Source organism: Callithrix jacchus, chromosome 10, assembly GCF_049354715.1.
Source record: "Callithrix jacchus isolate 240 chromosome 10, calJac240_pri, whole genome shotgun sequence".
Lineage (NCBI taxonomy): Eukaryota > Metazoa > Chordata > Mammalia > Primates > Cebidae > Callithrix > Callithrix jacchus.
Window position 1 is genome coordinate 66808221 of NC_133511.1, and position 20869 is coordinate 66829089.

Genomic DNA, 20869 nt, shown 5'->3' on the forward strand with positions numbered 1-20869 from the left:
CCTCCTGGGTTCAGGCAATTCTCCTGCCTCAGCCTCCTGAGTAGCTGGGATTACAGGCACGCGCCACCATGCCCAGGTATTTCTTTTTTTAGACATAGAGTCTTGCTCTGTTGCCCAGGATGTAGTACAGTGGCACAGTCATAGCTCCCTGCAGCCTCAGTCTCCCAGGCTCAAGCCTAGCAAGTACTGGGACTGTAAGGTGCATGCCACCATGCCTAGCTAATTTTTTTTTAATTTGTTGTAGTGGCAGGGTCTTACTATATTGCCCAGGCCAGTTTCAAGCTCCTGGGCTCAAATAGTCCTCTTACCCCTACCTCCCAAAGTGCTGGCATTACAGTTGGGAGTCTATGTTTTACTCATCTCTTTTCCTCAGGGAGGTAGCACAGAGCTGGTATCAACAAGTAATTGTTTAACTGAACAAAGGAGTTAGGCCCCGAGTTTTGATTGTAAGATGGGCATGGCAAGTGCCTGGACTTTTAAGGGCCAATGGTAGTACAGGCCTATGATTTAAAGCAAACTTAGTGGCCAGTCAGCAAGTTGTTGTTAAGGCCAGGAACACTACCTTTATTCTCAGTGTCTCCTTTGTTTCTAGAATGCAGAAGCAGTCTTTGGCAAGTGATGAATGGTAAGGAAACACTTGTTGACATTTATGTTTGAGCAACCAGGATTTTAATGTGATGCTGTTACAGTGATCACTGCACAGAGTATTCATCCTGCTGCACTGCTGTCATTTATCTTTGTACAAAGATCTTCATGATGAATAGATTTGAAGGACTTTCTGTTATGATTCATGACAGAATTCTCGAGACCCAGGCATGTTTTATTGAGTTTGTTCTTTGGCAGTTCTTCTGGATAAAGTATTTAATTGACCTTCCCAGAGACATCGTAAAACATCTACCTGCAGTTTTTCATTTTTGTGTTAGGCCACTCATTATTTGACAGTCCTTGGCCGTTTAAACAATTCCTTCTGCTTTCTCTGTCACTGAAAGTGAACTTTCAACTCTGCTATTCTTTTCTTTTGGAGTATATTCTTCATGTTCTTCGTTAAGGTTTTGTTTTAAAACTTTTATTTTTTTATTCCTCCATTAGGCGTTTCTCCATTGAGCTTTTCAGGGGACTAGGGAGCCTTTTCACAAAGAACTTGAACTCACAGGAATGAGATGATAAGGAAACTTAAAGTTATTACCTTTTCATCTTATTTGTCCTCCCTCCTCACCCCTCTTCATCTCCAGCATAGAACTAGGACCTTATTTTTCCCAAGCAACTAATAATAAGAATGCAGAAAATGTTATTCATCAGACCATTAGGCATTATTAGGCATATTAGACTTGCATACTATGTATACAGGTGCTATGCTAATTAATCAATAAAAAAATGAAGAAGACAGCCATGCCTTCAATGAATGCATAATCTAATCAGGATGGTTCATCAAAGGTTACAAGTACCTTCTCCAAGTCTTTGCTTTAAGAAAAAGTCTTTGAGGCTGGGCGGGGTGGCTCATGCCTGTAATCCCAGCACTTTGGGAGGCCGAGGCGGGTGGATCACGAGGTCAAGAGACCGAGACCATTCTGGTCAACAAGGTGAAACCCCATCTCTACTAAAAATACAAAAATTAGCTGGGCATGGTGGTGCGTGCCTGTAGTCCCAGCTACTCGGGAGGCTGAGGCAGGAGAATTGCTTGAACCCAGAAGGCGGAGGTTGTGGTGAGCCGAGATCGTGCCATTGCACTCCAGTCTGGATAACAACAGCGAAACTCCATCTCAAAAAAAAAAAAAGAAAAATTCTTTGAATTAGGGTAATATACTTTCCTGATGGGGTTATATAATAATATTAGCTTCTCTATAAGAGGAACTTAGCACAGTTACTGGCCTGTAGTAAAAGGTTCCATAAATGATGATTATACTAATAGATAGATACAGAGTAAGCAGAAACATGAAGAAGGCAGTGGACATGGCATCTCTACTTAGATATAAAGAAGGAATACTGGGGGAAGTTCTATGTACAAAGACATAAAGCAATTAAATATAAGGTACATTTAGAGAGTTATAAGTAATTGTTCTATTAGAGCAGAGAGATGGAGGAAGGAAGCTTAGTGAGAGATGAGGCTTCCAAGGTAGGCAGGAATTTAGATATAATCTTGTAAGGAATGGGGGACATTAATTAATATTAAGCAGAGGAGTCTTAAAATTAGTTAATCAATGCTAAAGAAAATTATTCATATACTACATATCTCTTTTAGGTCTCGCTTGCCCTGGAGCCTCTGTCAGAAACTTACGACAGCTACCATCCACTTCCTACCACTGACATGACCGAAGATGTGCTTTTATCTAAGCAGGGATTCAGAGAGAATACTGAACCCAGCAGTACCCCGTTTCTGGTTCCATCAAGGCCTCATGACATACATACCATCAAAATTGATGGAAAAGAGTCAGCAGCCAACAGCAGTAGATCCACCACTCTGAGGTAATTACCACACCTAATACCAGTTAATCTGTCAGTTACCTTCACTGTATTTGTGATTTCTGTCTTTCATTTTTGGTTGAGTAAAAGATTAACAGCAGAGAGAGGCACAGTCCTCATTTAGCAGATAATTGTGAAGCACCACTCTGGTCTTGGTTTGTTACTAGGTGCTGGGCCTAGAAATTAGTAAGATGCAATTTCTGTTTTCGAGAACTATTCACAATCTAGTGGAGAGGCCAACATAGAAATAAATGACTAAATAATATGCAGATGCAGGACAGATGTTCATGAGGGAAAGAGGGACAGGGAGCTATTCTGTGAAACAATGGAATAAGAATCAGGTTTTTGTTTTAAGTAATTATTTATGAAGCATTTGCTTTGTGTCAGGCTCTGCTGCACTCTTCGTTTTGTTGTCTCACTTAAGCTACAACTCCCTAACTGTAGGTAAAGCATCTATTATTTCTATAATTTGGGAGATGAAAAAGAGATTTACATAGTTGCGTTGCAAACAAATCACCGCTTTTGAGGTCAAAGCTACCTTGCCATAAACAACCACTGGTCTGCTTTCTGTCTCTGGCAAAATAATGTCATAATCATAATAGATTGTATATTGCTGACATGCTCCTTTTTTAAAACAGGGGAAAGGACCATGTATACTTTGCAGAGAACTCTGACACAATAAAGGATTCTTTCTTTGGACTACAGCACCATCTTAATTCAGGACAGAGTTTAGAGTCTGTAACTCTGAAAGGCAAAGCTCCATGGAAGCAGATGTCCCTTCTGAACAGTTCTGAATTCCAGCCTCAAATTAGAACAGTTGCCAAGAGTCGCAGTGACTCATGCATTTCTTCTTCAAACAATCCCCCTACTAAGGATCTTCTTTCAGGTATATAATTATTTGTGAACTGAGTGAGACTATGTTTATTGGGATTGCTCTGCTTGTTAGCCAGCCTACAAAGAGAACTAAGTCTCTTGTTTGTTTAAACTAAGTCAAATAAAAGCAGGCAGTCTCACTAGAGTACAACATCTTGCACTATTTAAAGACAGCTCTGTTAAATCATCCAGATATTTCTAAATAATTATTAGATGCTTATAATTGTAGGTTTGGGGAAGAAATCACTTAAAGGAATTGTATATGAGGGGAAAACCTTTATCATAGAAAAATATTACTCCTTATTTTGTTCCAAATAATTGAAGGCAGGTAAGGTTTTTGTCTCCTCATCAGCATTTATTTATGCGATTGTATACAGACTAGTACCAAATCCATTTCACATTCTGGAAACTGTTAGTTTTAGTGAGAACATGTAGTACACAACTGCTAATCTTAATGTTGGGAATTAAATAATGACTTGTGGCCAAATAGAAGAAGAAAGGAGATAGTTTCCCCTTGTAAAGACTTAGACAGAAATAAAAAAAGCAAACAGGAACAGAATTAGATTACCTCATGCTGAGGAGTGGTATAATAAAAGGAATTGACTTACATTACACTGTAATGGTCAACCATGTATCTCTGTGACCTCAAGATATAACAGGTATTTGTCTACATCCCTACAAGTAAAATTTCCAAAATTAAAATATCTATAGCATTACGAAAGTCTTTTAGATAACTATTTGAATACATAATTTACATTAATAAGGACATTTTGTAAAACAAAAAAAACATTGTTTATATTTTTCCAACTAAAGTGTCTTAAGATTCTCAACTTTAAAAAATATACTCCAGGCTGGGCACAGTGGCTCAGCCAGTAATGCCAGCACTTTGGAAGGCTAATGTGGGCGGATCATTTGAGGTCAGGAATTTGAGACCAGCCTGGCAAACATGGTGAAACCCCGTCTCTACTAAAAATACAAAACTTAGCTGAGCGCAGTGGCAGGCGCCTGTAATCCCAGCTACTCGGGAGGCTGAGGCAAGAGAATTGCTTGAACCCAGGAGGCAGAAGTTGCAGTGAGGTGACATCGCGCCACTGCACTCCAGCCTCGGCAACAGAGCAAGACTATCTCAAAAAATATATATATATTCCAAAATATATATAATATATATATATTTATACACACACACACACATATATATATTTGTGTGTGTGTGTGTGTGTATTCCAAGATCATTAATTTTAGTCTTTAATACAAACACTGCATTAACAAGAAGGAAAATTGACCCACTATACTCAGTACTTGTCAGCTCACTTGTGTAGAACTGGGCACCAGACTTTAAGAAAGCTATTTGTTCACTCAATAAGCAGTTATCTATTCAGCACTACCAAATGTTTGGTGCTCTTCAAGGTGTCTGGGCTACAGTAGTTAAAAAAAAAAAAAGATATAAACTGCATATAGATTTTATATTCTGACTGGAAGACAAATGATAGACTGAATAACTATGTGTTACTTGGTGATCATGGCAATATATGAAGCCAGGAAGGTGAGAGAAGGGGATGTCAGTTTTACATAGGTTGGCAAAGGAAGACCACATTAAGAAGATAACATTAAGCTACTCAGGAGGCTGAGGCAAGAGGATAACTTGAGCCCAGGAGTTCGAGTGCAGCCAGATCTCATCTCTAAAAAAACCAAGCAAAGAAAAAGAAGAAGGTAATATTATAGATCTAAAGGAAGGGAGATGTGTTCCTTCTAAGGAGAGTAACTAGACTGGTAAAAGGATCAGCAAGAGAGCACCTGGAGAAAACAGCTGCCACTTATTGAGCACTAATTATGTGCTAGCTACTATGCTAAGTGCTTTATATTCATAATCTTATAAAAGTCATATGAGGTAGGCATTATCCCCATTTTAAAATGAAGACAGAAGCTCAGACTTAGGAATCTCCTATGCTGTCAAAGGGGCAGCTGCTACTCAGCTCTCACTGATTATTGTCTCAGACTTTAAGGCTAAGTCCTATGCTTCATCTTACTCTAGGTTCGTTGTTTACCTAGACCTGTTTTGTTTTGCTTTTTCTTTTCACATCAAGACTTTGCTGGCCAGCTGTTCAACCCATGCACAACCCATGGGCTATCAATGTGCAACCTATTCAATAAGAGTTACTAGGATCTGAGGATTTAAAGATAAGACATATTTTGACTCAGTCTGAGTTAGTTGTCTGACTTGTGTACAAATGGGAGAGGGATTACATCACTGTAAATGGTCAAGTATGGGCTGGATAACCTTCTGATGTGACCTTTACAGATGGAATTGAATTATAAAGTACATAGCTGGGTAAGATCTTTTTTTTTTTTCAATGTTTAGATTCAGAGGGTACATGTGCAGGTTTGTTACCTGGATATACTGCATGAGGCCACGGATTGGGGTATGAATGATCCCATAGCCCAGGTACTGAGCATAGTCCCCAACTACGGGTACCCATAGTACCCATAGTTTTTTTTAACCCCTGCCCTGTGTCCTCCCTCCCCTCTCTAGTTTCTATTGTTGCCATCTTTGTATCCCTGAGTACCCAGTTTTTAGCTCCCATTTATAAGTGAAACATGCAGTAGTTTTCTGTTTCTGAGTTAATTAACCTAGACTAATGGCCTCTGGTTACACTGGATAAGATTTTGTTTTTTTCTTTTTTGAGAGGGAGTCTTGCTCTGTCACCCAGGCTAGAGTGCAGTGGTAAAATATCTTGGCTCACTGCAACCTCCACCTTCTAGCTTCAAGCAATTCTCCTACATCAGCCTCCCGAGTAGCTGGGATTACAGGCGCCCACCACCACACCTGACTAATTCTTGTATTGTAGTGAAGAGCGGGTTTTACTGTGTAAGTCAAGCTGGTCTTGAACTCCTGATTTCAGATGATCCACCTGCCTCAACCTCCCAGAGTGCTGGGATTACAGGCGTGAGACACCATGCCTGGCCTAAATAAGATTTTTAAAGGCCCCTTCCAACCACAAGATTAAGTGGGCGACTTTAGTAGGCATAGAGCTGAGGTCATGGGAGGAACACAACAAATACATAAACCTAATCATTTTTCTGATCTTTGATGTACTAATACCATACCAGAAAAGAAGTTATAAAGCTGTATCAGTCAACCAGCTAATATTTATGAAACACTACACAGCAGGATCCAGTTCTTCTCTGTTTTCAAAATAGCAGTGGTAGATTAGATTCTTCTCATACTTCACATCTCTGACTAACATTTAACTGGCCAGAGAAAAATTCGCTTTAAAAGGTTAATAAGATAAGGTTCTGCCTACCAAGATAGTCTTCCTGTCTTAAGGTAAGCATTAATTACATCTGCAAGTCTGGGCAAGCAGGCTTACTCCTGTAATCTCAGCACTTTGGGAGGCTGAGGTGGGAGGATCACTTGAGCCTGGAAGATGGAGACTTCGGTGACTCGTGATCATGCCACTGCACTCTGGCCTGGGTAACAGAGTGAGACCCTGTCTCAAAAAAAAAAATTGTTTTAAATAATTACATCTGCAAAGTCCCTTCACAGTAATACCTAGATAAGTGTTTGAATCACTAGGAGAAGGTATGTGTGTATACGAGGCACTGGGATCTTGGGGTAGCCATCTTAGAATTTTGCTTACCACAGCGGATGATTTGTATTTTTTAGTTTAGTTGTATTGCCAATCACACATTGAACATATGATATTTAAGATTTTGGATTTTTTTTTAAGTTTTTAAGCTATATTTTGACCTCTTTATAGTAACAAATATTAGATGTTTATGGGCTTTGGGAGGCCAGGACAAGAGGATAGCTTGAGGCCAAGAGTTCAAGATCAGCCTGGGCAACGTTGCAAGACACCATCCGTACAAAAAAATTAAAAATAAGGCAGACATGGTGGTATGCACCTGTAGTCCTAGTTACTTGGGAGGCTGAGGTGGGAGGATTGCTTGAGCCTGGGAGTTCAAGGCTATAGTGAACTTTGATTGTACCACTACACTCCAGCTAGGGCAACGCAGCAAGACCCTGTCTCTAAAAATATATAAATAATGAATAAGACTATAAACATTTTTGGCTTTTTTTTCATGGCCTAACCACTATGTTTTACTTTTAGAAATTATAAAATTAGACTAGGAGTTGGGTGCTTTCTAAGCAGCTGTGGAGTCTCAAGAAAATAATAATACCTCCTGTATCTGTTAGAACAATACCATTGGGCCTTAGCTTTTTTATTTTATTTGTTTTTCTTTAGAAACAGGGTCTCACAAAAAAAAAAAAAAAGAAAGAAAAGAAAAGAAACAGGGTCTCACTATGTTGCCTAAGCTGGAACGCTGTGACTGTTTATAGGTGTGATCATAGCACACTATCACCTCAAACTCCTCAACTCAAGCAGTCCTCCTGCCTCAGCCTCCCAAGTAGCTGGGGCCATAGACACATGCTGCCATGCTCAACTAGTACTTAACTTTTAGAAAGAAGCCTAAGAACTAAGTAGGGTCAAATATAGTATAGCAGTTAAAAGCATAGGATGTGGAATCATCTGGTTATGGATATACTGCGTGTACAACTAGGGCAAGTTACCTACTTTCTGCCTTAATTTTTTATCTGGAAAACAAAATAAGTTGTAGTACATATCCCAGAGGACTGTTCGGAGGATTAAATGAGTGATTCGTGTTAAAATACTTAGAATAGTGCCTTTCATGTGGTAAAGGTTCAATAAGTATTTTCTCTAATTATTATTACTGCTATTGTTGTGGGACCTCTTAAGGGATGGGGTAAATTTTACCTCTCAGAAAGTCTGAAAACTCAGATTTTATCCTAAATTTTCTATTAACCTGCTGCATGAGTCATGGAAGCTTTTTAGCACTCTTTTCTTCATCCATAGAAGTATAAATTTGGTATCTGGATACAAAAACAATATATAAACATTACTAACCTTATTATGTACAAACACTAGTTGGAAGAGTCAGTGCATGGATTTAACAACCCCCACAAGAGGTCAGTTTTCGGAACGGAGACTTCATTCTTTGTTACAATGCCAGCATCTAAAACAGTGAACAGTAGAAGCTTAGGAAACATCTCTTTTGAGTGAATGGCCTCAAGGAATTCTCACTAATGGGGAAGGCAGATGAGTAAACCATTACAGTACACACTGGTGAGTCCTATGATAGAAGGAAATATGCTGAATATTCCAAATGTTTCTGCTACATTTTTCTGTTTTCTGCATTTACTCTCTTCAGCTCTGTTAGAACAAGGCAATAAACTGCGTAATGCTATGGTGATTTCTGCAATGAAATCAAGCCCAGAGACTAGCATGTTGTTGGACCAAGTTCATCCTCCTACGAAGGAAGACTCTCTTAGAGCATCAACACAGTAAGTTATAGGTTAGACAGAACCCTAACAGTTCATTTCTTTTTTGTTGTTTGTTTCTTTTTTGATTTAACAGTTCATTTCTTAATAGTTGTTAACCTATGGTTTTTGACAAGTTATGGACTAGAAAATCTTGGAAATGTTTATCAAATTATTCCTGATGTGGGAAAGAAGCCTACACTAGGAGTTAAGATGCTAAAAATCTTATCCTAACACTGGCACTTACTTGCTGCATATGTAAATGGTAAATTCTTTACTCTCTCTGAACTGGCATGCTTGGAAGTAAAATGGGGATATTCTTTCCCTACCTCACAGAAATGAGATGGGATTCTACTGTAGGAAAGAGCTTTGCAAAGTGTTAAGTGTTATGTATATTTCAGGTAGTTAAGTCTAAAGTATGTTAAATTATCTGAGTCAGACCAGCTGCATGTACGAATTGATTATGATTTAGATTTTTCCATCTGTTAACCACTCAGTGAGAAAGTAGTTTTCCACCCCTTAGAATCAGAACCTTTTCTAGGAATCAATTTAAAGACCACATTGAAGATCACCTCCTCCCTTCAACTGAGAATACATTTTGGAGACATGACACAAAAGCTGATACCAGAGCTATACAGCTGCTATTAGGCAGGTAAGCACTCTTAACTGGCTTTCTTCCTTTTAAATTCTTCCTCCAATTCATAGTATACATTGTTATCAGATTCATCTTCCTGAAGTAACATGTCCTTACACTAACCAAGCCCTTCTCTATTCCTTAAACTATCAATCATTGCCTACTAAATAAAACTCCAATCTTTAGTTCTTTCCTCTTGGCTTCACTTACAGAATGATCCCAGTCTACCTTACCATTCTTATCTCCCAACTCTTTCCCCAACACCCATGTTAACACCGTATGATGAAAAGAGCATGGATTTTAGACAAATACAAGTGGAAATTCAAGGTCCGTCTCTAATTAGCTTTGTGGCCTTAAGCAGGTATCTCTGAACTTCAGAGACGTTGGAATTGTACCTAACCATGTAAAATTGTTGTAAGCATTAAAAATGAAATATATAAAGGAGTAACACAATGCTTGACACACAGTATTTCAAGGTTTTTTTTTTTTTTTCATTTTTTGTTTGTTTTTGAAATGGAGTCTCAGTCACCCAGACTGGAGGGCAGTGGCACAGTCTCGGCTCACTGCAACCTCCACCTTCCAGATTCAAGTGATTCTACTGTCTCTTCCTCCCAAGTAACTGGTACTACAGGCATGCACCACCACACTTGGCTAATTATGGGCTAGAAATTTTTAGTAGAGACAGGGTTTCACCATGTTGTCCGGGATAGTCTTGAATTCCTGACCTCAAGTGATCTGCTCACTTCAGTCTCCCAAAATGCTGGGATTACAGGCATGAGCCACAGCACCCAGCTGACACATAGTATTTTGACTGTTGGTAGCTTTTACTGTTAACATTGTGAATAACATGTGCCCACCAAAATAGACTCATCTATTTATTATCTCTTGAATAAAAGATACTGTCTACATTCGTATCTTGAAAAGTTAATAGGGCATAGTAGTTAAAAGCAATGTGTGCCGACTTTTAAAGGTTATGGGAGAGCACATATTTCGAAGGCTCCAAAAGCTCATGCCCATAATCCCAGCACTTTGGAAGGCCGAGGCGGGCAGATCACCTGAGTTCAGGAGTTCGAGACCAGCCTGGCCAATAGGGTGTAACGCTGTCTTTACTAAAAGTACAAAAATAAGCCAGGTCTGGTGCCACATACCTGCAATCTCAGCTACTCAGGAGGCTGAGGCAGAAGAATTGCTTGAACCCTGGAGGCGGAGGTTGCAGTGAGCCAAGATTGTGCCTCTGCACTCCAGCCTGGATGATAGAAGGAGTAGGACTCCATCTCAAAAACAAACAAACAAAACACCCTCCAATTAGCTTGATTTGGTTGAAGTTTAGACTTCTATTATGGGGCAGTAACAAGACTACATACTCATTTTGTATGCTAATGGTAGGGATGAGTAGAGTGAGTAGAGGTATAATGGAAAAGGTAAGTGGAAGCCAGAGTTTAATTATTGCGTTAATGAGTTTGGACTTTAAAAACTGTGTAAACCTCAAATTGTTTTGAGCAGAAGAGTAGAAAGATCACTGTCACAGCAGTATGGAAAAGCAAAAGCATTGGATAGAAGAGATGGGAAACCATGTGGGCAATGTTTTCTCCCTGGAAGAGAGGGAGAGGAAAGACATTAAAGGTTGAAATGACAGAATTTGATTCTTATTAGTTGTAGAAAGAGGGCAAAGAATAAAACATGATCACTAGGCTTTTTGCTCTAGTGACTTCATGGATTATAATGATTGAAATTATTGAAAATCCTCAAGCAGGCATAAGGCCAAGTTCAAGTTTGAGCACGTAAATCTGTTAAACTTGAGTTGCCTGTGGAACACTCCAGTGTAGTTATCTTGTAGGCACTTGGATATATAGAGCTGAAGCCCAAGAGAGGATTGGCCCAAAGATAAAAAGTGGGGATTTGTTGGCTACTCTGTAATACCTGAAAGCTTTGGAGTAAACAAGATTACCCAGGGAGAGTATAGTAGAATGAAGTTAAGAATAAAGGTTACAACTTTTATGTTCATTTCTTGCCAAGCATGATGGCTCATACCTGTACTCCCAGCACTTTGGGAGGCTGAGGCAGGGAAATTGCTTGAGCCCAGGAGTCCAAGAGTAGCCTGGATAACATGGGGAAACCTTGTCTCCACAAAAAAATGCAAAATTAGCTAGACGTGATGGTGTGCGCCTGTAGTCCCAGCTACTAGGGAGGCTGAGGTGGGAGAATTGCTTGAGCCCAGAAGGCAGAGGTTACAGTGAGCCAAGATCATGCCACTGCACTCCAGCCTGGGCAACAGAACAACACCCTGCCTCGAAATGAAATAAACATTAACAAAATGATGATAAAAGGATAGAAAAGGCATAAACTTAGGAGAACCAAAAGGGGAGGTAACAGCAAAAGAAAGATGTCAATAAAATTTAGGAAGCTAGAAAACAGGTGAACACAGGTAACTGACCTAAAAAATAGAGAAATCTGTATGTGCGAGGTTAGAGAACCAACAGTTTAATTGCAGTAGCCCAAAAAGACTACTGCAGGAATTAGAAACACCGGGTATCTCTACACTTGATCTTAGCCAAAGACTGAGAAGAGATGGGACCTCTAAAGCAGTATCTGAGTTTGAGGCTAAAAATGAGGACTGGTTAAGAAAAAATAAATAGGAGCAATTAGATCCCTTCTTCCCCGCTCAAGATCTGGACAGATAGTATAGTATAGAAGTTAATTGAAAGAGAACCTCAACCAGGTTGCCTGTATTTGAATCAGAGCTCTACCACTCTCTAGTTGGAAAAACTTATCTAAGTTATTTAGTCACCTTCTACTACTGTTTCCTCACCTATAAAAAGGATATCACAATATAACCTACTTCAACAATATGTGGTGTGAACTCAGTGAATTAATTCTTATAAACATCTTACAGAATGATCTCTCCATAAATGTTAGGTGTTATTATAGTACTGTCTCCCATCATCCCTAGAGCCAGGAGACTGACATTCCCCTGCCCGGTGAAAGACTAGCAGTTTACTGTGTAGAGGTTACAAGCTGATTCTTCATTGCAAGGCTGTCAAGCAAACTGAGGGTAGTGGTGACCACCATACTGAGGAAAAGGAGACTGAGTTAAAGTCTGCATATGGAATAATAAACACCCTTCTCACCTCTGATTCCCTTTCCCTCTTGACTCCTAGAACACTGACAGCCACTTCACCTCCCAAGTAGGAGATTCAGATTTTGCTGAGAAACTGTCTAGCTCAAGAGAAAAGAAGTACAGATAGCAACATTAGAGGTTACTCAACAAAATGTTCTAGCTCTACCCAATTATTTTATAATGAAACCAACCAGTCAACAAGTTTCCCCCAAGTCTCAACTGGAATATGACTCTTCCAGTCAGCATTTCGGTACCTGACTTTTAATATGAACAGACAGCCAAAATTTGTAGACATTGGAGGAATGCTTCAACATGTAAGCAGAGAACAATATTTAATGCAAAATTTAGAAGAGAAAGAAGAAGAAAAATCCCAGAAAGTGTAACAAAAAGAATGGAGTTGGAAAATCAGAAAGAAAATATAAAATTGAGGCTATTGTAAGAAAATTCAATGTCCAAACTATGGGAGTTCTAAAAAGAAGATGAAAGAAAAAAAAGGAGAGAAAGGAATTATAAAAGTAAATTTCCCTGAACTGAAGCACATGAGCTTTCATGTTGATATTTGAACCAAGATCTCTCTTTTTATCTCTGAACTCACAGAGATGGAAACTTCACTTCAGGTTAGAGCAGCCAAGACTTTAGGGCTCCCTCTTTTCCTAGTACCTAGTTGGTGGGCTGTGTTCCCAGGCAGGGGTAGATTCAAATTATTAATACTAGAATTAGAAGTTAAAGAGGGGACATTAATACCAACTGTGTACAAATAAAACAGAAGGTAAAGAAATACCATGAACAGTTATCTGACAATAAAGTAGGCAACTTCGATGAAATGGACAGATTCCTAAACTATCTCAAGAAGAAATAGACAATATGAAGAGACCTATAAAAAATAAATCAATTAATAATTGAAATAGTAATCAAGTAAAGAGATTGAATTAGTAATTTTAAAAGTGCTACAAAGAAAAGGCAGGCCCAGACAGCTTCACTGCTGAATTCTACCAAACTCTCAAAGAGTTGATACCAATTATTTACAAACCTTTCTAAAAAATCAGAATAGTAAGGAACACTTCCTAACTCATGAGGCAAGCATTACTGTGATGGCAAATCCAGACAGGGGTGTCACCAAAGAAAACTACAGATCAGTATGAATGTGGACATAAAAATCTTCCAGAAAATATTTGCAAGCCAAATCCAGCAACATATAAAAATAATTTTATTTATTTATTTATTTATTTTAAGATGGGGTTTCACCATGATGGCCAGTATGGTCTCAATCTCCTGACCTTGTGATCCGCCTGCCTCGGCCTCCCTCCCAAAGTGCTAGGATTACAGGCATGAGCCACCGCACCCGGCTAAAAATAATTTTATACCAAGACCAAGCAGGATTTATTGCAGGAACGAGAGGTTAGTTTAACATCTAAAATCAATATATGTGATCCACCATTATCTATAGATAGATAGATCGATAGATAGATAGATAGACAGAAGTTTTTTTATTGGTTTTTTTTTTTTTTTTTTTTTTGAGGGTGAATCTCACCCTGTCACCCAGGCTGGTGTGCAATGGCTTCATCTCAGCATACTACAACCTCTGCCTCCTGGGTTCAAGTGATTATTCTGCCTCAGCCTCCCAAGTAGCTGGGATTACAGGTGTGTGCCCCCATGCCTGGCTAATTTTTGTATTTTTAGTAGAGACGGGGTTTCACCGTGTTGACCAGGCTGGTCTCCAACTCCTAACCTCAGGTGATCTGCCCACTTCGGCCTCTCAAAGTGCTGGGATTACAGACGTGAGCCACCGCACCCGGCCTCACCATACCAATAGAATAAAAAACAAAAACCATATGATCATCTCATGAGATGCAGAAAAATAGCCAGTCATAGTGGCACATGCTTGTAGTCCCAGCTACCTGGGAGGCTAAAGAAGGAAAATCCCTTGAGCTACAATGAGCTGTGATTACTGCATTCCAGTCTGGGTGACAGAGTGAGATCTTGTCTCGAAAAATATATATATAAAAATAAAGACTACAAAACATTATTGAAATAAATTAAAGAAGATTTAAATAAATGGGGAAAAAATCCTATGTTTATGTTTCAACATAATATCAGAATCCCAGCTGACTTCTTTGTGGAAATTGACAAGGTGTTTCTAAAATTCATAGGAAATTGCATGGGATCCAGTACAGCCAAAACAATCTTGAAAAAAAGTAATAGGACTTACCCTTTCCAATATTCTTACTTCAGAACAACAGTAATCAAGTCAGTGTGATACTGGCTTTAAAGACAGACATATAAATCAATGGAATAGAATTTATAGTTTAGAAATTTTAGACAAGGCTGTGAAGACTAATCAATGAGGGAAAATAGTCTTTTCAACAAATGGTGCTGGAGCAACTGGATAGCTACATGCAGAAAAAATGAAGTTGGGACCAGGCACAGTGGTTCATGCCTATAATCCCAACATTTTGGGAGGCTGAGGCAGTAGGATCATTTGAGGCTAGGAGTTTGAGACCAGCCTCGGCTACATAGCATGCTACAATTAGCATGTTTTTAAGCTTCATCCATGCTGTAGCATCTCTACAAAAAATAAAAAAGATTAGGTATTGTGGCACATAACTAGTCCTAGCCACTCAGGAGACGGAGGCAGGAGGATTACTTGAGCCCAGGAGTTCAAGGATACAATGAGCTAAGATTCCATCACATCATCACATTCCAGCTTGGGTGACAAAATGAGACCTGTCTCCAAAAAAAAATAAAAAATAAAAATGAGGTTGAACCCTTATCTCACACCGTATACAAAAATTAACTCAAAATGGATCAAACAGCTAAATGGAAAAGCTAAAACTACAAAACTCTTAGAGAAAACATAGAGGTAAATCTGTGACCTTGGATTTGGGAAAAAGAGTCTTAGATATGACACCAAAAGCACAAACAACAAAAGAAAAAAGATACATACATTGGACTCCATCAAAATTAAAAATATATGTACTTCAAAGGACACTTTTAAAATGAGAAGACACTACAGAATGGGAAAAAAAATTTGTAAATCTTATATCTGATACAGGACTTCTATCTGGAACATATAAATAACTTACATACTTAATAATTAAGGAACAAGTATTCCAATTAAAAAACATGGGCAATGGATCTGAATAAACATTTTTCCAAAAAATGTATTAAGATGCCCAATATACATATGAAAAGATGCTCGACACCATTTGTTATCAGGAAATGAAGACAATGAGATACTACTTCACACCTGCTAAAGTCAAATAGTCTAGATGGTAAGAAGCATTAATGAGAATGTGGAGAATTTGAAACCCTGGTACACTGCTGGCAGGAATGTAAAATGATACTTTGGAAAATAGTCTGTCAGCTCCTCAAACTCATACCTATAGATTTACCATATGACAGAAAACAATAAATTTTTTTTTTAAGATTTACCATGTGACCCAGCAATTCAACTCCTAGGTATATACCAAAGGGAAATAAAAATATGTCCACATAAACATATGTACATGAATATTCATACCAACACTATTCAACTGGATAGCCACATGTAAAACTAAATAAAGCAACCACAAAAATGAAACAACCTAAATGTCCATCAACTGATGAATGGATTAAGAAATCTAGAATATCCATATTGTAGAGTAGTGTTTTCACCTTTGGCCATCAAGGTGAAGTACTGCTACATGTTACAACACGGATGAAGCTTAAAAACATGCTAATTGAAAGGAACTAGGTTGGACATAGTGTGGTAGCTCACACCTGTAATCTGGGAGGCTGATGTGGGAGAATCACTTTAGCTCAGGAGTTCAAGACCAGCCTGGGCAACATAGGCAGACTCTGTCTCTACAAAAAGTAAAATATTAGCCTGGTGTGGTGGCATACACTTGTGGTCCTGCCTACTTAGGAGGCTGAGGTGGGAGGATCACTTGAGCCTAGGAGGTTAAGGCTGCAGTGAGCTGTGATTGCACCACTGTACTCTAGCCTGGGTTGCAGAGCAAGACCCTGTCTCAAGTAAAAAGAAGCCAGTCATAAATAAATCTGTTTTTTAATTTCAATTTAAATGAAATATCCAAATAGGCAAATCTGTAGAGACAGAAAACAGATTAATGGTTCCTTAGGGCTGGGAGTGATGATAGGTAGGGTAGCGCAGCTACAGGTTACAGAGTTTCTTTTTGAGATGATGAAAATGTTTTAAAATTGAGCTGTGATGGTTGGTCACATTTATGAACATACTAAAAACTATAAAATTGCTCACTTTATTTTGTCTATTTATTTGTTTATTAATTTTGAGACAGAATTGTGTTCTGTCATCTACGCAAGAGTGCAGTGGCGCAATCTCTGCTCACTGCAACCTCCACCTCCCAAATTCAAGCGATTCTCCTGCCTCAGTCTCCCGAGTAGCTGGGATTACAGGTGCACGCCACCACGCCCAGCTAATTTTTTGTATCTTTAGTAGAGATGGGGTTTCACCATGTTGGTCAAGCTGGTCTTGAACTCCTGACCTCAAGTGATCCACCAGCCTTGGCCTCCCAAAGTGCTGGGATTACAGGTGTGAGTCACCATGCCTGACCAAATTGCTCACTTTAAATGGGAAAATTGTATGGTATGTGAATTATATCTCAATAATTTGTTTTTAGGGGGAAAAAAGATCAAGAACTCAGAACAGTGAATGAAAAAAGATACACCAAGACACATAATTATGAAATTTTAAAATACTGAGAGACAATATTAAAAGCTTCCAGAGAGGGAGAAAGAATAAAGGTCATATATAGTATGAGGAATTCGAATGACGTCAGGTTTTCTACCAGTTCCCTGGAAGACAATGCAGAAATGTCTTAAGAATTCTGAAGTAAACTTATTTTCAACCTAAAATTCTACTCCTAATCAAACTATTAATCAAGTGTGAGGGTAGAGTAAAAATAACTTTATCCGGAGTCTCAGAAATTTACCTCTCTTGTACGATTTCTCAGAAAACCACAGGAAAATATCCTCTACCGAACATCGATTTTATGAAGAAAGAGTAAGATGTATAGTCTAAGAAATAGGGGCCACAACACAGAACAGAGATAGAAGGATATTTCCATTGTATATCATAGAGAGAGAGCAAGCAGTCCATATAGGGATATCCCTGACTTCAGTAGGGATGTTTCTAAGGAGTACAGAAGTGGAGGGGAATGGAACATATATTGAGATAGGTAAAAGGGAAATACATGGTTCAAGTGTAACGGTGTAAGAGAGTGGGTCCTTCATTTTTCATAATAGGAAGTTCACAGACCCTACAGAAAAGTGAAAAATCAGAAAATAACAGTATATTAATGTGTCACTTGAAAATATAGAGGTAAAGCCAGGCATGATGGCTCACACTTATAATCCCAGTATTTTGGGAGGCTAGGTCAGATTGTTTAGTTCAAGACTAGCCTGTGCAACATAATGAGGCCCATCTCTACAAAAAAAATTTTTAATTAATTGGGTGTGTTGGTGTGCATCTGTAATCCTAGCTACTACTAGGGAAGCTGAGACAGGAGGATCCCTTGAGCCCAGGAGTTTGAGGCTATGATCATACCACTGTACTCCAAACTGGGCAATAAAGCAAGACCATGTCTCTAATACAATTTTTAAAAAGAGAAATATGGAAGTAAATACCAGAAGAAGCATCCAAGGGAATTGAAAGTGATCGCCTCTGAGGAATCAGTCAGCTACTATATTTTTATTATAAGCCTTGTAGTCCTATTTGACTTTCAAAATAGGTATGTGTATTCTTTTATTTAAAATTATGTCTAAGAAGAAAAAATAACAGGATAATGCTGAGTATAGGCTTATTTTATGGCCGAGGAACACAGGCAAATTTTAGTCCTTTTAGTATGTCATAGACAGGTGAATAAATTCAAAGAAATACTAATTTCAAAAAAGTAAAAAGTGGAAAAGGCTTCATAACTTTAAGGGTGTACAAAGGGGGGAATAACAAGCAACTGGAAAAATCTTCATATTTTTAATAGTGTACAAAGGAGAGAGTATATGTGGCAAATAATACAGTTACATAAAAGACCAAAAAGTAGAATTTCAAAAAGGAGCAGCTCTCAAACTCCTGGGCTGCAGATGCTGCAGAGTGGCCATGTAGACTGGGAAGTTGTTAGTTTGGTTATGGCAGTTAGGAAGCTGTTCTGACCTTTGAGAGAGAGTTACTATAGACTGATGGTTTTCAAGGAGGGAGTGATTCTTCCCCACCACAACCCCCTGGGACGTTTACAGTATCCAGAGACATTTTTGGGTTGTCACAACTGGGAACATGCTACTGGCATCTGGTAAGTGGAGGACAGGAATCTGAAATGCATAGGACAGTCCAAAGACAAAGCATTGTCTGACCCAACATGTCAGCAGGGTGAGATTGAGAAACCATGCTGTAGACTAAGGAAAGGTGAGGAAGGGAACATTAATTATCTGCTTATTCAAAATAATATAGAAGCACTGTCTAATTTGAAACTAGTGATTATATACTGTTTTCTTGAGAAATTAAGGGGAAAAGTATAGTAGCTAGCTTGAAAGGAAGCAACATGGAAAGAAATAATAAACAAAATGTGTAGCATAGTACCTGGCATCATGTTCATTAAGAAATCATTAAGTTCACTCATAGGTACTTATTAAATGCTAATTACTATACAAGAAACAAAAATATATGCGTACTTTGTCCTCAAGGAGCCTATACTTTGAGGAAAAATATGGAATTTATACGAGGGCCTGAAATAAAGGTAGAAAGTCAAAATTGCTATCAGAAAACGTACCAATGGCCAGATGCAGTGGCTCACGCCTGTAATCCCAGCACATTGGGAGGCAAAGGTGGATGGATCACCTGAGGAGTTTGAGACCAGCCTGACCAACATGGTGAAACCCCATCTCTACTAAAAATACAAAAATTAGCTGGGCGTGGTGGTGGGCACCTGTAATCCCAGCTACTAGGGGGGCTGAGGCAGAAGAATCGCTTAAACCCGGAAGGCAGAGGTTGCAGTAAGGCAGAGGTTGCAGTGAGGCGAGATCATACCATTGCACTCCAGCCTGGGTGACAAGAGCAAAACTCTACTTCAAAAAAAGAAAAAAAATACCAGCATAGGATTTAAAAAGAAGGAGAATTTGTTTCTTCAAAATTCTGAGTTTATAGTTACATGCTTATCTTCCTATTAGTTTATAAACTGTAAATTTTTTTTCATTTTTATATTCTACATAGAACTAGTATCACCATAATTAGTCCTAAATACACATATTTTTATTTATTGGAAGTGGGTGTATCTGTGAATTTTTTGTAAAATCAATATATAATATTTAATTCATTGAATTATATCTTTTTTTCTCCCTATCAGACCATAAATAACACGAGTACACATTGTGTTAGCTTAGCCATCTCAGTGTCTTCCAAGACCTAGCACATAATAGGTGACCAATAAATGTTTGTTGAATAAATGAATGAGATCACAATCCGTGTCAGCAGTGTGTTTTTGAATACTGGTAGTTAGCATCCCAGAGGAGGGATAGTATAATTGGGAAATATTTATTCAGTAGTCTTCTGTTTAATGTGAGTCTTGTTTAACATAGCTCCTTCCACATTTAGAACTTCAGAAAGTTTCACTCAAGAGAGAATAGTTCAGCTGAAACTTCTGTTAAAACTCTTCTGCTTTGTTTTCTTATCTCTGCAGTGCTGAATTATCCCAAGGCAATATCTGGGATGGGCTAGGCTCTCCTCCAGATTCCCCATCTCCTCGGAGTGATGTATATTGCAGCAGTGAGCTGAATGACCCTCAGTATGACCAGAGTCTTCTGGAGAACTTATTTTATACAGCACCTGTAAGTCATTGAATCTGAAGCATTGGGAAGTAGAGAACAAATGTATTAATAATATAAGTAGCCGCAGGCATGATACCACTTGCCAGACAGCTATACATTTTACATACCTTACCTTACTTAATTGTAATGACAACCTGGAGAAGAAAGTATTATCTTCATTTTACAAGTATTGAGACAGGCCTAGTAATATTTGAATATTTTGTCCAAAAACAAGTAACAAATATGTATTAGAGCCAGAATTCAAATTCAAATTTGCCTGATTCCAAAGCCTCTGGTTTAATTAATATATTATATGGTTTCCTTAGAGCTCTCATAAGGAAGAGCTGATGTAGTTATACCCTCAGAACTATCCTTAACGGGTATCTATTAAAAATATTCCAAAATACTTCTTACTCACAGGAGACAAAACTCTTCTGGCCTGTAAGACAGGGATTCTCTTTTCTGGCAGCTCTGGTTTTCTCAAAGTTCTTTTTTATATCAAGCCTTAGGTTCTTTTCATTGGTTTAGTATCTTCTAGAGTCTATATATAGTAGTCCAATCCCTGTTCCACAGTAATTATTTATATGTGTGAAGGTTCATACCCCTGATTTTCCTTTTCTCTGGGTCAAAAAAA

General features: G+C 38.5%; 1 protein-coding gene across 16 annotated transcripts in view; it reads left to right on the forward strand.

The window, feature by feature from the left end:
• Positions 1 to 20869, forward strand: part of C2CD3 (C2 domain containing 3 centriole elongation regulator) — a 188667-nt gene that overhangs the window by 41434 nt on the left and 126364 nt on the right. For 9 of the 16 annotated variants that reach the window (XR_013523253.1, XR_013523254.1, XR_013523252.1 and 6 more), the window contains 5 exons: positions 2240 to 2463; positions 3099 to 3346; positions 8563 to 8695; positions 9195 to 9323; positions 20109 to 20256. Coding sequence is in view for 13 of the 16 variants with exons in the window: in XM_035265475.3 (XP_035121366.1) it covers positions 2240 to 2463; positions 3099 to 3346; positions 8563 to 8695; positions 9195 to 9323; positions 20109 to 20256 (882 nt within the window). In the remaining 3 variants the exon portion in view is untranslated. The remainder of the gene's footprint in view (positions 1 to 2239; positions 2464 to 3098; positions 3347 to 8562; positions 8696 to 9194; positions 9324 to 20108; positions 20257 to 20869) is intronic. The other 7 variants (XM_054241923.2, XM_078340250.1, XM_009007445.4 and 4 more) reach the window with 2 other exon arrangements.